Here is a 17,027-nt window from a genome sequence, read left to right as displayed (position 1 = left end):
AGGGCCTGGTGGTATGGGTAGGAACCTGGGGGAATTTGACTAGATGGAACTATTCTACACCTTGCTTTCCATGGTGAAGTGGTTATATGAGTCTTTACTTTTGCCAAAACTCACAAAACTATACACTAACAGGGATAAATTTTAATTCATGTAAATTATGCTTTAATGAAAAATGAAAAAAATAGTATTATATATATCATATACATACTATATGTGATACCCACCTTTAAAATATATGAATAGGGATCCCTGGGTGGCGCAGAGGTTTGGCTCCTGCCTTTGGCCCAGGGCGCGATCCTGGAGACCTGGGATCGAGTCCCACGTCGGGCTCCCGGTGCATGGAGCCTGCTTCTCCCTCTGCCTATGTCTCTGCCTCTCTCTCTCTCTGTGTGTGACTATCATAAATTGATAAAAATTAAAAAAAAAGATTAAAAAAAAACAAAAAAATAAAATATATGAATAAACTGTTGTTAAACTATGAAAATTGACATAATTCTCTTTTTTACTTGACCATACAATTCCTTTCCACAGATGTTTTCCCTAATAATATTGTATTTTATAGTTGGAAGCCTTTTATTGATCATTTACCAAACTTTCCTACACCAAAAATATGTAAAAGCATTTACAATTTGTTTTCTTTCTTATGACCAAAAGACATCAAATAATTTAAAGTTCCTCTGGCTTTTGAGTTACTGTTACAACTATTATTAATTCATAATTAAAAGAATATATATTACAAATTTTACTAAATAGTCATTAAATTTAAACATTTTATTAAAAAGTATAGATATTAATAAGCTGAATGGGGCTATTTTTTCCCAATTAGTTCAGCTATTTGTAAACAAGATTACGAATGGATTCATGTCTATTTTTTCTTTTTATAATTAGAAATACTAAGTATATTAACCAACACAAATATATAAGTAGATAGAAGCAGAAGGGGTTTTGTTAGAACACTGGCACCCATTTCCTTTAACTCCTCGTTTCAAAACAAATAAAAAATTATGTATGTAATGATCTAGTACAAAGGGTTGTTGCTGTTTTTTTTTTTTTTTTAATAATCAACTGAAACTCAGCTAGGTTCCCATTCAACTTTATGGAAAGCAAAAAATCAGGAACTGTTTGACACGCAAATGTGCCTGTACTCATTACACTGAAATATAAAGTTTATGCTCCTTCTGCAATTCTCTTGTCCATCTCCTCCTTGTACTGTCTTTGTTAGCATTTTACTTAAACAAGACCAATCCTCCACTTTCATCTTTGGATGAAACATCATACTTCAAGTTATGGGGCCTAGTTTCCTGAATAGCCACCAAGATGCAACCAAGAAGTATGGAGGAGATCTTTATGGAGGTAAACCTTGATCAAAGGGAAGAGCAGATGGGAGGGAGCCAAGGAGAAAATGTCCCCCTCCTTTCTCTCTTTCTTATGGACTACTCGCAGGTGAAGTTCTCCTTTCAGTACTTCTGGGAAAGTCCCAAATGCAGAGTAAATTATGAATGCTAATGTCTCTCTGCAGTTCACTATGGTAACCAGTATAGCAACACATATATACCTCCCTCCCTTCTTTTCCCTTACCTTCACTGCCTGAGGCTTGTACCTCCCAAATAAAGTGTCCTATCAAGAACTGTGAAAGGCTGGAGATTTCACCCCCAATTGTAAGCTAACAAGTGAGCCTGCCACAGTTTCACAGGTGCTGAGAGAAGACACAAGTCAGATAAAGGACTTTGTTACTCATAGCACAGCAGGCAGTATGTACTTTATGTTTATGCTGGCTCTCCTTGCTCACCAAGATATGTGGGGGTATTGTGTGTACAGTATATCTGTGTTACTGCTGAGATAAGCTTTGGAAACTCCCAATATTTTAAAGGGACTGCTAGGAAACGTGTCTAACTATTTTCCCACGGAGGCATATTATTTTTATTTTCTTGGCCAGAAAAAAAAATCTGCACATTCCTCCCAGAGTTGACACTATCCCTATCTTTAGAGGCTATTTACTACACAAACATCTCTCAAAATATAATCTTGGACAAAAGCTGTCACCGATGTGCAGAAACACCATGGAGACTTGCCACTCAACAAGTCTTTAATCTTTGATTTCAGATCCACTTTCTAAAGGTCCAAAGCTAAGATAAACAATTATCCGAGTCATGCATTTTCTCAATTTTTGGACATTTCCCAGATCTTGGATCCTCATTTCACCCTTTTTCACTCTATTCAATGTTCTTGGAGGACTTACTTGTGTTTAGCCAATGAGAGGCTCAATCGTCAGGTCTAAGGGTGGGGAGAGAGATCAGAGTAGTTTTTCCCCTGTACCCTCCCTTACTAGGTCCTGGTGTCAGCTTCTTCCAGTGGCAATTGGTCTAACAGCGAGTGTCTAATTTTATAGTTTAATAATAAAACATAGAGAATGTTTAACTTGTTTTATAAAATGAGAATTTATGGTAATTAGAATAAATCTTACATGACATGACTTAAAAAAGCAAATTTTAATTACTTTAGTGAACAATATACATTAAATCTGAAAGAAACCACATTGAAGTTTTATCCAGAGTTTTTTCCAATATATTTAAAATTTTTTGACATTTTCAGAGCACATCAAATTATATATTTTTAAAAAGTTTTCCTACTCTATATCCTTTAGCTGTTCTTCGGTGCTTTCAGGTACTAGAGAATAACATTAGGAGTGGAAAAGGATTTCCATTAGAAAAGGCCATTTTTAAGCACTTAAAATTTGTTACTGATGTTCTTTCTACTTTTTCCTCAATGGACTCTTCCTCAGAAGCCATCAATTCTTTAAAAAGTCAGGAGATAAAAGAAACAAAGTTGTTTAAATTAAAATTAATATTATTTTCTTACCTTCTACACCACATATCTGAATTCACCATTCTTAGTTACCAAAAGTACCAGTTTCCACCCCAGGCTCTATCCTTAACAGAAATATATAGAACTCTGGAAAGACTCAAAGTCCTATAGGTTCATGGTAGCATGATTAATCATTGCAGGAGGCTTCCCCTTTCTAAGGCATCCAGAGAGGTTTATCCTTCAGGCAATATTCCTTAGTAAGTTATAAGATAAGCGAGGACCTTGTATACCTTTTACAAATTGGAACTTGAGCTTTTCTGAATACAGGCTTGTTTCCAAGCAGATCAATTTTGGGGGAAAACTACACATGGAAGTAAAGTATAAGGAAATTTACTGTCTAAAAACCATTCACGCTTAAGTATCTTGGAAAGGCACGTATCTTCAGGTTGATGATCACAGCACTATGCTATATCATACTTGCAAGTATTGAGAAGAATGTTAAAAGTTTACAAAAATCATGAGTTACTGATTCACAAAAGTTCAAGACTAACCAGTAAAAGGATAAAAACTATTTTTATGGTCTTGTTGAAAAATACAATACAATTAACAATGTTTTAGACTATAAAGAGGGGGGGAGGAAAGTAGCTTTATGTAAACCTGTATCAACCTATTGTATTTATCAGGCTCAACGTTCTATTGGCCCTCCAACACTCCCATCTCTCTCTCTTGCCAGGTATCCATGTACCAAACAGCTTCACTTTGCTGCAGCAACACACATTCCCAAATGGAGTGTGAATCAGTGAGGCCATTATCTTGATCTTTAGGGCATATTCTCAACTCCCCTAGACTGAGTGCACAAAATATGATGGTGGTCAGGTTACGGATACCTCTTACTGCCTTTTTCTTTTTTTCCCTAGGCACTGAGAATATGCATTAGAGAAAAACGAGAAAGCTCTTCTTTTTGCCACCCTGAAATACTGAGTACCTATTATATTCAACATAGTGGCAAAATTCTGCATAATTATTGGTTCTTTAAAATATGGTTGGTTTTAACGTAGTTGCTTTTATTGCATTAGGGGACTGTTTATTGTAAGTTGGCATGTTTCAGAGGTTCCAAGTATAATTCTGTAGTGTTTGATGAATAGATTCCACATTCAGTTCTGAATCTGCACTGAAGATGCACTGTAATTATGCACCATTTAAAAACTTCTTCAATCCCTATAATTAGGATACATTGCCACCAGGTGGCAGGGGAATACCTTCATTTCATGAACTGAATTACTTGGCAAAAACTAGTACTGTTATTTATTTTAACTATTTGCTTTTTATTGTAATCTAGACTCAGTTGGAGATTAATATCAAGAGCGTGATAATAATTTTTAATGGTAACGGATACAAATTACTCTCCTTCTCTGTATCCCCATGGCATTTTGATTATATATCTACTAGGGATCCAAACATCTTGATTTCTGCTTCATTGACAGACAGACATATGGTCTCTGAGGGTCCTCAAGACCGTATCAGAGACTTCATTAAGAATATTTTCTGGGCAGCCTGGGTGGCTCAGCATTTTGGTGCCACCTTCAGCCCAGGCTGTGATCCTGGAGACCCGGGATGGAGTCCCACATCAGGCTCCCTGCATGGAGCCTGCTTCTCCCTCTGCCTGTGTCTCTGCCTCTCTCTCTCTCTGTCTCTCTGTGTGTGTCTCTCTCATGAATAAATAAATAAATCTTTAAAAAAGAATATTTTCTTAATAATGCTAAGATATTATTTGCTTTTTTCATTCTCATTTTTTCATAAGTGTACATACAATAGGGTTTTCTAGAGGCTACATGACATGGAATAAAACGGTCATTCTGTCAAAGAAATGTATTATTGTTTTATATTTGTATTTGAAATTTTCTCAGTTTTAATTTCTAATGTGATAAATACTGAGAGATGTAAGAATAGATGTTCTCTGTGATTTTCAATAATTCTGAAGAGTCTAAGGGAGTCCTGATATCTAACTTGAAAAAGTCCTACTCTAAGTAGTTAGTTTTGGTTAAATGTTGATGTATTTTTCTGTTTCTTTTGAAGACATAAGTTGTTCATGGATCTCCAGGATCACACCCCAGGCTGCAGGCGGTGCTAAACCACTGCACCACCGAGGCTGCCCTGTCAGCTGGTTTTACTCAATTCCTATAACTAAAATATTTAAAGGAATTCTTTCTTTACGTTATAAAATCCTGAGTTAAAACATGGATAGTGACTAGATCTAAGCTATGGAATGAAAAAACTATGTAGTGAAGTTGAACTGGGAATGATTATGGATGGCCAAAACCTTACAAATAATATGTGATTTCACTCAATTATTTAAAGCTAATGATCAAGTTATACTCTTAACTTCAGACAGGAGATAAGAAAATGTTCCATAAAAAAAAAAGAAAAGAAAAGAAAAGAAAATGTTCCATAAATTAAATGACATTTTTCATTATTTATCACCCAGGCATTTTACTGTAAACTAACTTCTTCTGTATTCCACACTATTCATATCTCATATGAGACTTGCTATAATTTTTTAGTTTACAGCTGTTATCCCACAAATAACCACCACCCAGGGTGGGATACCTGTGACATTCCTCAGGAGTGTTCATGGTAATGCCTAGCTGGGGGGAAAAAACAATCTTTAACTTGACAAAGCCAAGGCATTCAGTGTCTGGTAGGTCCTCTTTAGCATATGAAAATCCTTTTGGAACTCCCTTTTGCCTACCTTCCCCAAACTCCTAGGTATATAATTAGCCACCCCTCACAGGCCTGAGGCAGCCCCTCTTCCTGCCCAAGGCTCCTGTCCCCTGCTTTAATAAACCCACCATTTTGCACCAAAGATCAAGTCCTGTGACTGGCTCTCTGCATGGAGCCTGCTTCTCCCTCTGCCTGTGTCTCTGCCTCTCTCTCTGTGTGTCTCTCATGAATAAATAAAATCTTAAGAAGAAAGAAAGAAAGAAAGAAAGAAAGAAAGAAAGAAAGAAAGAAAGAAAGAAAGAAAGAAAGAAAGAAAGAAGAAAGATCATATAAGACGATCTCCATGAAAGTACACTGATAGTTTTCACATGTTATAAGTATGTAGGATATTAGTATTAATACAAAGAAGATTTGTATGCTTTAACACAATAAATTTTGGTCCTCTTCTGAGGCTCAGTGAGGCCTTGTTTGTAGCCCAAGGCAGACATTGACAGGCAGAAAGTCTCTGGAGTAAAGTTGCCATTAGGAGAGCCCTATCCTGAGTAGACTGAAGCTAATGGTAACAAGAGGGAGAATCACTATAGGCAAGAATGAAATATAGGAGTAAACTTGGAATCCATGCCCAGCTATGGTCTAAAGAGCAAGATCTAATAGAATAGGCCAGAATACTGAGAATAGCTTGGTATGGATTACTACTGATCTAGGATTTGATCATACTCTACTTACAAGCTAGTAAATTTGCCTGAAACTATTTCATAAATATTGACAGAAGATATGAGACTTGTGGGTCAAAAATAAAAGACTATTACTCATGACACAGCTATAGAGAAAACATTATTTCCTTCCTCAAGGATGTTCCCTGAATAAAACCATAAGAAATGGTCTGGGTAAAGAGTAGTCATGGCCTTGCATTCTTGGTATACCCAACAAGAAGTGAGTCATGAGGCTTATCTCCCAACAAGTCCTAGAGCACATGGAGCAAATGTGTCAGATCTAAAACAGTACAAAGTGAAAGGATACTAGAATTCTATTATCTGTAGCACTGGCTAGAAGATTTACTGATGACTTAAAGCAATCATCTCTCAACCCAACCTGGATATTACAGTTGGAATGTTTAAAAAATGCACATCTTAATGACTCTGATTAAATTGGTGTATCATGTAGCTTGCCATGAGTATTTTTTAAAGATTTGAATGTGAACATGAGCACCTACATGAAAACAGGGAGAGGGGCAAAGGAAGAGTATCTTCAAGCGGACTCCCCACCAAATGCAAAGCTGGATGTGGGGCTCCATCCCACAACCTATGAGATCATGACCCAAGCCAAAACCAAGAGTTGGACGCTTAACAAACTGAGCCACCCAGACACCTCGCCATGAGTATTAAGAGATTCTAATATATAAAATCGAGACTCCTGATTTAAACAGCCCATATGGGATTAGATCATATGCCTCCATCTTCCCCAATGATAGAAATCCTATACAACAATAGTTTTCAGTCTTTGGCATGCATGAGAATTACTTAAATGGCTCTAAATTACAGATTGCTAGGCTCCAACCCCATAGTTTTTCATTCAGTAGGTGTACAGTGGGGCCTAAAAATTTGTAATTCCAGTTAGCTCCCTGGTGACGCTGATGCTGCTAGTCTGGAACCATTCTTTGAGAACCACTGATTTTTTTTAAGATTTTATTTATTTATTCAGGAGACATACAGAGAGAGAGAGGCGGAGACATAGGCAGAGGCAGAAGCAGGCTCCACGCAGGGAGACTGATGTGGGACTCGATCCTGGATCTCCAGGATGACGACCTGAGCCAAAGGCAGACGCTTAGCTGCTGAGCCACCCAGGTGGTGTCTCCTGATGATTCTTTTTTCTTTTTTTTTTAATGATTTTTAAAGACAAAGAATAGTTATAATTTTGAAAAATTCAATGTAAATAAAAATAATGTGATCAAATCTGAACTTCTCATTAACAGACTAATTCCAGATTAATTTTGTTTTATAATTCATATTTAACTAGCAGTAACTCTTAATTAGATTTCAACAACAAAAGCCAAATGTAAAAACTATTCAGAAAGATGTTCATTATGGAAGAAGGAGGAGATGTTGCAAGGAATTGAGCTGACAAGCAAATAATCCAAGGTTGGGAGAAGAGGCTAGAAAATAGACTAGAGGAGAGGCACAAGCTGTGGTACAGTTAGTGTGGTTTCAGAAACATGATGCTATACACCGTCAGACCAGAATAGCCTCCACTGAATCTGTATTGTGAGTGTTGTTTTAAGCCTCAGAACCCCATATGTCCCTATAGGACAATTAAGGATCTGGGCAGCCCCGATGGCCCAGTGGTTTGGCGCCGCCTTCAGCCCGGGGTATGATCCTGGAGACCCAGAATTGAATCCCACATCAAGCTCCCTGCATGGAGTCTGCTTCTCCCTCTGCCTGTGTCTCTGCCTCTCTCTCTCTCTGTCTCTCATGAATAAATAAATAAAATCTTTAAAAATGAAAAAAATAATAATTAAGGATCTCCCAATAAATGCTTAGATGCTAAATAAATATATAAAGCAAATATTTTTCTTTAAATACAGGGGTCCCTGGGTGGCGCAGTGGTTTGGCGCCTGCCTTTGGCCCAGGGCGCGATCCTGGAGACCCGGGATCGAATCCCACGTCGGGCTCCCGGTGCATGGAGCCTGCTTCTCCCTCTGCCTATGTCTCTGCCTCTTTCTCTCTCTGTGTGACTATCATAAAATTAAAAAAAATTTAAAAAAAGAAATAAATACAAATTAACACTTCTAAATTATGTTTAACATATTTCTATCAAGTTGTATTTCTTAACGTCACCGAGTCCTAATATTTAAAATAGCACATTTAAAAGAAAAAAATGGACATAAAAGAGAAAGTTATCTAAACTATATTTTTATTATTATGATATTTTACCATGGTTCTCTAAAGTTTCCTTTTATATCATTTCTACCACATACTTTGCTCATTGCTGTAAGTATATATATATATATATATATATATATATATATATATATACACACACACACACATACATATATATTTAAGCTTTTAATCTAACAAGAAGTTGAAACAAGTTGAAGGTGCTTTGAAGTCGGTACATAGGAAGTCAAAACATGTAAAATAATCTCTGATGAACTTCAGTCATTATATATATACATATATATATATATATATATATATATATATATATATTAAACATGCTTTACTCTCAGGAGGATTCATATTTATGCTTGATATCACAAATCTTTATTAAAGCAGGCAGTAAAGATGAGGCTCAGAAGATGACTGAATAATGAAGCAGAGTTATCAGTTGAGATATGTACTCTAGAGTGTGTACTTTTAGCAAATAGCTAACATCCATAAGCATGGAAGAAGTTTTGCCTTTGCAGAGTCTACATGAGGATTAATAATTCAGATACAGTGTTTCTATTATGTTTGAGAGAGTTTAATAACCAACAGCCTCCTAACCATCTTTATTTTCCAGGTTCATCTCATGTATGGATCTTTCCTCAAGATCCTATTCACTTCCCAACCTCAATCATCACTTCCACTCTGATGACCCTAAATATACACTCCCATCCCAGGCTTCTTTCTGGAGCTTCAGACTCATTCTCAGCGCCTTATTGGCTGTTATTACTTTATCTGAACCATAAATTCACCTTATCCTAAACCAATTTAACAACTTTCTTCCCCAAAGGAGATCCTACTCTGATTTGCAGGTATTAGGAATTCCATCTTTTTCATACTTTCCTGTTGATAATTGCTGAGTCGTTTTCAACTCTTCTTTCTTCATCTCTTAAATTCTGCAGTCATCAAGTCAAAATTTTTCTGTGTTCTCTCTCTCTGATCCTCCCTTCCTCCACCTTGTTTATACCCTTATTATTTTTAACTGAAGTTCCATAACAGAAGAGGGAGAGGGTCTTCCCTTTTCCTGTCCATCCTGGGCAAACCTAACAGATTATTCTTCCTTATTTGCATCTCTTGACTCTGTGGCTCTAAAACCTTTAAGGAGTCCTCACTGGCCTCCTGCCACCATTTCCTGCAGCCTGGGCCTCCCGCCACCAGCAAGCCCATGCCTTAAAACCCGGGAACTTGTTGTTCGCCAAGGTGAAGGGCTACCTGCGCAGGCCGGCCTGGATCGATGACATCACCGAGGGTGCTGTGAAGCCCCCCCCCCCAACGAGTACCCCATCTTCTTCTTTGGTACGCACAAAACAGCCATCCTGGGACCCAAGGACCTGTTTCCTTACGACAAATGTAAAGATAAGTACGGGAAACCCAACAAGAGGAAAGGCTTCAATGAGGGGCTGTGGGAGATCCAGAACAATCTCTGCGCCAGCTACAGTGCTCCTCTGCCGGTGAGTTCCTCTGATCGTGAGGCCCCTGAAGCTGACCCGGCAGGTGGGAGCAAGGACGACGAGGTCCGGGGAGTCATGGCCGTCACAGCTGTGACTGCCACAGCGGCCAGTGACAGGATGGAGGGTGACTCAGACTCAGACAAAAGCAGGATAACAGTGGCCTGAAGCGGAAGGCAGCAACCCTGAAGATGTCAGTCTCAAAATGAACTCGAAAGGCTTCCAGTGACCTGGATCAAGCCAGTGTGACTCAGAAAGCTCATCTGAGTCAGAGAAGACCAGTGACCAGGACTTCACCCCCGAGAAGAAAGCTGTGGTCCAGGCACCTCGGCGGGGCCCCCTTGCAGGACGGAAGAAAAAGAAGGCACCTTCAGCCTCCGACTCTGACTCCAAAGCAGAATCCGACAAAGGGTGAGCCAGTGGCTGTGGCCAGGTCAGCATCCTCCTCCTTCTCCTCCTCCTCCTCCTCCTCCTCCGACTCAGATGTGTCTGTAAAAAAACCTCCTCGGGGCATGAAGCCAGCTGAGAAGCCACCTCCAAAACCGCGTGGATTGGAAGCCAAAGCCTGAGCGGTCCGACTAGCTCAAGTAGTGACAGCGACAGCAATGAGGTCGACCGCATCAGCCAGTGGAAGCGCCGGGATGAGGAGAGGTGGCGCCAGCTAGAAGCCAGGCGGTACAGGGAGCAGGCGGAGGAGCTGCGAAGGCTCCCTGAACAGGAAAAGGAAGAGAAGGAGCAGAGGCGCGAGCGTGATGGCGGAGGCCCCGGCCAGCGGGAGCAGCAGCGGGGATGAGCTGGGGGACGAGGATGAGCCCGTCAGAAAGAGTGGCCTCAAGGTTCCGGGGCCGCGGACCACAGGCCTCTTCCGACTCGGGGCCTGAGGCTGAGCTGCAGAGGGAGGCAAAGAAGGCAGCAAGACAAAGCACAGAGCCTACGAGGAGACCCAGCCAGAAGGAGAAGAGAGGGTGCCTCAAGGAGAGGCCCTGAGCCAGGCCCGCGAAGGTGGAGCGAACTTGGAAGCTGTCAGAAGGATTCCCACCTGACCAGAAGGTCGAGAAAAAGAAAGAACCTTCCATGGATGAGAAGCTACAGAAGCTGCACAGTGAGATCAGGCTCGCCCTGAAAGTTGACATTCTGGATATGAAGAGGTGTCTGAACGCACTAGACGTGCTAGGAACCCTACAGGTGACCTCACAGATCCTGCAGAAGAACACGGATATGGTGGCCACATTGAAGAAGATCCGCCATTACAGGGCCAACAAGGAGGTGATGGAGAAGGCTGCGGAGGTCTACCCCAGCTCAAATCTCGGGTCCTGGGACCAAAGATTGAAGCCACCCAGAAGATGACCAGAGCTGGGGTGGAGAAGGAAAGGGCCGAGATGGAGAAGGCTAAGGAGGTGCTGGCTGGAGAGGAGGCTCCCATGGAGAGGGAAGAAGACAAGGCGAATGCTGATCTCTCGGCCCCGGTGAATGGTGAGGCCACATCCCAGAAAGGAGAGAGCATGGAAGACAAGGAGCAGGAGGGAAGACACAACTCCGAGGAGGGGCTGGGCTGTGGCTCCTCTGAAGAGCCGTTACACAATGACAAGGCGCGGGAGGGCTCCGAGATGGATGCACCTGGGAAGGAGCGGCAGGAGCATGCAAGGTTGTGGATGGACTCAGAGTCCCTGGACAAGGAGGCCAGATGAGCCCTGGCAGCCAGGCTCACCTGTAGATACCCCAGGCCTGCCCCAGCCCCCACCTGCCACCTGCAGAGCAGAGACCTGTTGGGGAAACACCATGCTGTCCCATTTATATATCCCCTGGGTTGTTTTTCTGCCTAACTTCTGTGATTTCCAACCAACATGGAATGACTATAAAGGGTTTTTTTAATGAAAAAAAATAAAAATAAATAAATAGAGTCCTCACTACTAACCATATTAACATTTTCACCCTGGTATTCAAGATCCTTCTAATATACAAAAGATCTGGCACACATTCCCAATCTTATTTCCTACTGCTTTCTCTCATGTTCCACATGTTCCAAACTTGGTCGCCTCTCTAAATAGAACCTGTGCTTTCTTCCTTCTAAGGCTTTCTTTCCTTTCTGTCACTTAAAGACAGCTCAACATGGTGGAAAGAAGAGCTTCAAGCTTTGGACTCACTGCATTCAAATCCCTACTCTTCAGGTATGTAATTGTGAGCAAATTACTTAATTTTTCAAATCCTCTGTTTCATAGTCTCTAAAATGTATATAATTCTTACATCTCTAAATTTGAGCTTTAAATGAGATAATCCACCAAAGGAGGTCAGTACCTATCACTGATCTTACCACTTCCTTCATGTAGACAAATTTCAAACATTGTGTTCTCACTGCATTAAGCTTTCTTCATCTTCTCACCCAGATGTGATCTCTGCCTTATTTTTAGCAATTTGCATGAATCTTAGGGCACTAACTTTACTCTATATTAAGTCCTTTACTTAAAAAACAATCATTTGCAGAATTATAGAATCTTTCATGTCAACAATCTTGTTTTACCCATCTCAGGATTTCTGTGGCACTCCACATAGTGTCTTCAATCTAGCTTAGTAAACATTTGTGCAAGGAATTGATTTGACTATTTCCAATAAAAAACAGGATGCAAGAAAAAAGCCCCTAACTATTCTAGGGTCTCTTGGGAATAAGGTACTAATAAGAGAAATAAGAGGAGAGGGTGAAGAATGGAGAGACCACATATTAAACTATAGAGAGCAAGACTACAGGCCTTCTTTTTTTTTAAATACTTATTTATTTATTTATTTATTTATTTATTTATTTATTTATTTATTTATTTATGTAGTTACAGAACCCACTCCCCAGGCCCAGCACGAGAAAAGGAAGCAGAGCCAAGGCAGCAGCAGCAGCAGGAGGAGAGCAGGTGGCTGGCGTCCCGCTCCCCCCCCACACTGCTCCCAACACTGTGGAGATGCAGGGCCAGGCACTACGGGTTCACCCTTTTTTTTTTAATTTATTTATGATAGTCACACACACACACACACACACACAGACAGAGACACAGGCAGAGGAAGAAGCAGGCTCCATGCACTGGGAGCCTGATGTGGGATTCGATCCCGGGTCTCCAGGATCGTGCCCTGGGCCAAAGGCAGGCGCCAAACCGCTGCGCCACCTAGGGATCCCGACTACAGGCCTTCTTACAGAATTCATTTCCACTTATGGGAACATCAAACCAAACCTTAGAGCCATGTCTCCAGGAGAGCTCAGGAGAGTAATTGCTCTGTCCCATTTGAAGGATCCAATGCCACTCTAGGGAAGTAGACACCAAGAATTACAAACCCAGAAGGTCATAGGGAAGGCAGAGAAGGGATTTCACCAGATGATGCCAAAAAAGACCTATGACACAAATATTGTAAACAAAATAGGCATAGAGAGGGATGAGTCTATCGGGTTCGATACCCTTTCAAGCTATTTGTTTTCTATATAATATCTCTCTTCATTTTTCTTATATTTTGCTATTAATTCAGATTTCATATAGATGAACATGCAGTATGGTAAAAAGGCCATTTATTGCCAGTATATCAGTCCCTAAACTTTTACAAAGATGGCTTTGGCAAAGCCATTTTCATCTTATCGACTATAATTTCTTCAAATACACTTTCAACACCTTAAAGAAGCTTGGAGGGGCAACTGGGTAACTCACTCGGGTAAGTGTCTGACTCTTGATTTCAGCTCAGGTCCTGATCTCAGAGTTGCCTGATTGAGCCCCATCTCAGTTCCATGCTCAGTGGGGAGTCTGCCTCTCTCCCTCTGCCCCTCCCCCCTGCAGCGCTCGCTCTCTCTCTCTCTCTCTCTCTTGAATAAATAAATCTTTTTTTTAAAGGAAGTATGGAATTAACTTCTTCTTTGGTATCAATTCAAAGAAAAATATTCTGAGCTATTTGCCCTTTGATCTGGGGATAACTGTGTTTTAATCTACATTGTCAATGATGCTATTTCAAGAGATTTTAATTAATAGCCACACACACAAAAAAAAACAATGAAAAGAAGAACAATAAATGCATAGAGAATTTCTTAGGGCTTCTTTTGTAGTTCTTTCATGCTGGGAGATGAGAAAAGGAGAATAGATAGAGGTGTGTTCATAAACTCAGAATAAAGAAGTACAAACTTTGTTCTGGAGTCTGCTGACCTGACTGCCAGGATGTTTCAGTTCCAACAGTTTCTAAGCTTTGTTTCCCAAGTGAACATATAGTACTAGCAACGTAGATTGTAGAGAGTAGGACCTGATAAAAATGAAATTCCCTCTTTTAATGAAGCAGCAATGGAGAAGACAGATCAGTCAGGAGCAAGCCTCCACTCTGGATTATAGAAGCATAGGAGCAATCACTGAAGGAGGATGAAGACCTGGTCAATGACCCTGCAGTGCAGGGCTTCCTCATGCAGAGAAAACAACAAAGCCACTTCACCCTTTGGCTTTTGCTGGAATAGGGATCCTTGGAAGGATGCAGTTGGAATCACTAACACTGCATCTGTTACCAGCTACATCCATCCCAGTAGATTATAGTTAACTCATGAAAATATCTCGCCCTCTGATCAAGGGTGCAAAATCAGGGGAACTAGTGCTCTTTTATCTCCCCTTCTTTCATTGCACTGAATAAATAGACCCAGATCGATCGATTGATCTATCTATATCTATCTACCTACCTAATGGTATTCACTTTTTTTAAGATTTATTTTTATTTTTTTAAATTTATTTTATAGAAAGAGAGAGTGGTGGGAAGGGGCAGAGAGAATCTCAAGCTGACTCTCAGTGGGGACCTCCAACGCAGGGCTCAATCCCAAGACCCTGATATTATGACCTGAGATCAAACCCAAGAGTCACTTAAATGACTGGGCCAGAGGGCAGAGGCAGACAGACCCTACAGGTGGCACTTGGTGTGACCTTGCGGCAACTTCGCGCTTGTCTGCTTTGATACAAGTTTCTGTTTGCTCCTTTTCTAAAGAAATAGCCCATATCGCTTGTGCTTGTTGGGTGCCAGGCCTCGTACCGGCTGTCCCTGGGATCTGCCCGGTGCCTGTTGACTTTGCGACATTGTTTATTCTCCGTGTACGTGAGGGAACGTTCTCCAAGGCGCGCCTCCTGTTCCTGCAGCGGGCTTTGTTCTGTGGTTGTGACCTGTCAGCTGCCTTTCATGCCACATTTAGGGATATTTGCCCACAACCCAACGTCCTCAAATACTGTTCCAGACGCGCCCTGACACTATCTCAGCTGACCTTGCTTCCCTTGCAAGCTCGGGCGCCGGCTACCTGCCTTTGTGATCTCTTTACGCTCCGTGGCCTTCCATCACATGGGGTCTGAGCCACTGTTGTGTTGTCCTTGCATCTTAAGGACCAATGATGGGACTGGGCAGGAAGCCTACACCTCCCTGGACACAGGAGAGAGGGGAGGAGGTGGGAACCCCGAAAACTCAGGGCAAACCCCGCTGTGCCTGAAATAAATAAAATCCAGGCATTTAAAAAAAAAAAAAAGAATGCACAAACTTGCTGCTGTTTAGATCACTGCAGCTTCTAGGACCCAGTTTCTTTTACTGATTTAAAAACAAAACAAAACAAAACAAAAATAAAAAAGTTGTGCCTGAAATGAATCTTGTTTTTTTTTTATAAGTAGCCGCCTGGTTCCTGTGTCCTGTGAAATACAGGCACTTGACCCTTGGTGTAGCCTCTGTTCGACTTTATATCACGGGAACAGACTGGTCTGATTTTTTGGCCCTCATCTTGAATTGGCCACATCCAGGGCCCCTGGCCAGTGGACTGAAGGCTTTGTCTAAGATGACAAGGGCAGCTCAGGGGATGTGGGGGAGGGCGCTTTTATCTTCCCCGTTGTCATTTGAGGTTTTGATCTTCTCTGGGTAAAGAGGCCGTTTATCTTTGTAAACACAAAACGTTTTTGCTTTCTCCAGTTTTCTGTTAATGGTGAAAGAATGGAAGCGAATAGTTTTACTGATTTTTGAGACTCTAAAAAAAAATTTTTTTTTTTAAGGTTAAGGACAACTTTATTGCTACCAGAGGCTTTTATCATCAGTACACGGTTCTGACTGTAATACCTTCCTCAGACTACACAAGGAGCCCAGGATCCAGAAATTAGGAGAAATACAGGTAGGGTAATTTTCATCAAGAAAATACTAATAGCTTAACATAAATCTAGGGTACTGAATTCAGTTATTACATGTTACAGACCCAAATCATAGAGCTGTCCCAATATCTAGAGAGTCTCTCCTACTGATTATAAATGAGTGAAAACTGACCAGTTACCAAAAACAAAAGAAACCAAAACCTTAATTGTTTGATATTTCTTTGGTGAGTACCTGGATATATTAACTTTATCACAAATTCTTTTATACAAATGTGAAATATGCTTTCAACAAATCTAACAGTGCCCTAATTATAATTACATGCCACTTTTAAGTTCTAAATTAAGATAAAAATGAAAACAATAATTTTGTTTCTGAACTCCAGGAACTGAAATGAGACAAACACAAAATCAATGTGGTAATGCTGCTAGTCCTTTTTCTATTACCACCTCTCATTCACATGGGGCAATTTTGAAGAACCCTTTTTGGATCAATCTGAATCGTGGATTAAACATGGCTGCCAGACTGAAATAATTTATTCATTAAATTGCTAAAAAGTAATTTTGAGGGTTTCCTAATCAGTGGAGGTCAGGCTATACAGATCAACATGCATAAAGTTCATTAAGTAGTCAATAAAGCAGCAAACAAAAACGAGGAAAATTAAATCAGGATGCTAGAGACAGGGTGTGTGCCAGCTATGAATTTTGGAACTTAAAAAAAAAAAACACTGAATATGAATTTTTGATATGGGTACAACCATGGTAAATATGTATTTAAATGAGTTCATACAGGTGAATCAGGAAACAGTGGCATAAACTAAATCTCTCTATTTTAATTTCATTAGCTAATTCAGTGGCCATCTTAAAAAATTCTTCACAATACGCACATCATGAATGAGTTAATTTTGACTATAAAACTATTAATTTTGGGGTTTGCTCTAAACAGTTTTATTTTCATTTTAAATAAGGGTCATGAAATTTTAAAGAATCCTTATAGAAATTATCAATTTTGTCTAGACAGCAGG

General features: G+C 40.4%; 1 protein-coding gene and 1 pseudogene across 4 annotated transcripts in view; one reads left to right on the top strand and one right to left on the bottom strand.

Annotated features, from left to right (window-relative positions):
- The window catches only part of LOC144309656 (uncharacterized), a 98,082-nt gene that overhangs the window by 24,125 nt on the left and 56,930 nt on the right, over positions 1-17,027 (bottom strand). For all 4 annotated transcript variants that reach the window (XM_077890751.1, XM_077890752.1, XM_077890754.1 and 1 more), the window contains one exon: positions 225-395. In XM_077890751.1, coding sequence (XP_077746877.1) covers positions 225-395 — 171 coding nt within the window. The remainder of the gene's footprint in view (positions 1-224; positions 396-17,027) is intronic.
- Positions 1,287-11,586, top strand: LOC144309657 (hepatoma-derived growth factor-related protein 2 pseudogene; annotated as a pseudogene).

This window comes from Canis aureus, unplaced genomic scaffold (assembly GCF_053574225.1).
Source record: "Canis aureus isolate CA01 unplaced genomic scaffold, VMU_Caureus_v.1.0 ptg000135l_RagTag, whole genome shotgun sequence".
NCBI lineage: Eukaryota > Metazoa > Chordata > Mammalia > Carnivora > Canidae > Canis > Canis aureus.
The sequence above is the reverse complement of the archived record's forward strand: the minus strand, read 5'-3'. Positions and strand labels throughout refer to the sequence as shown.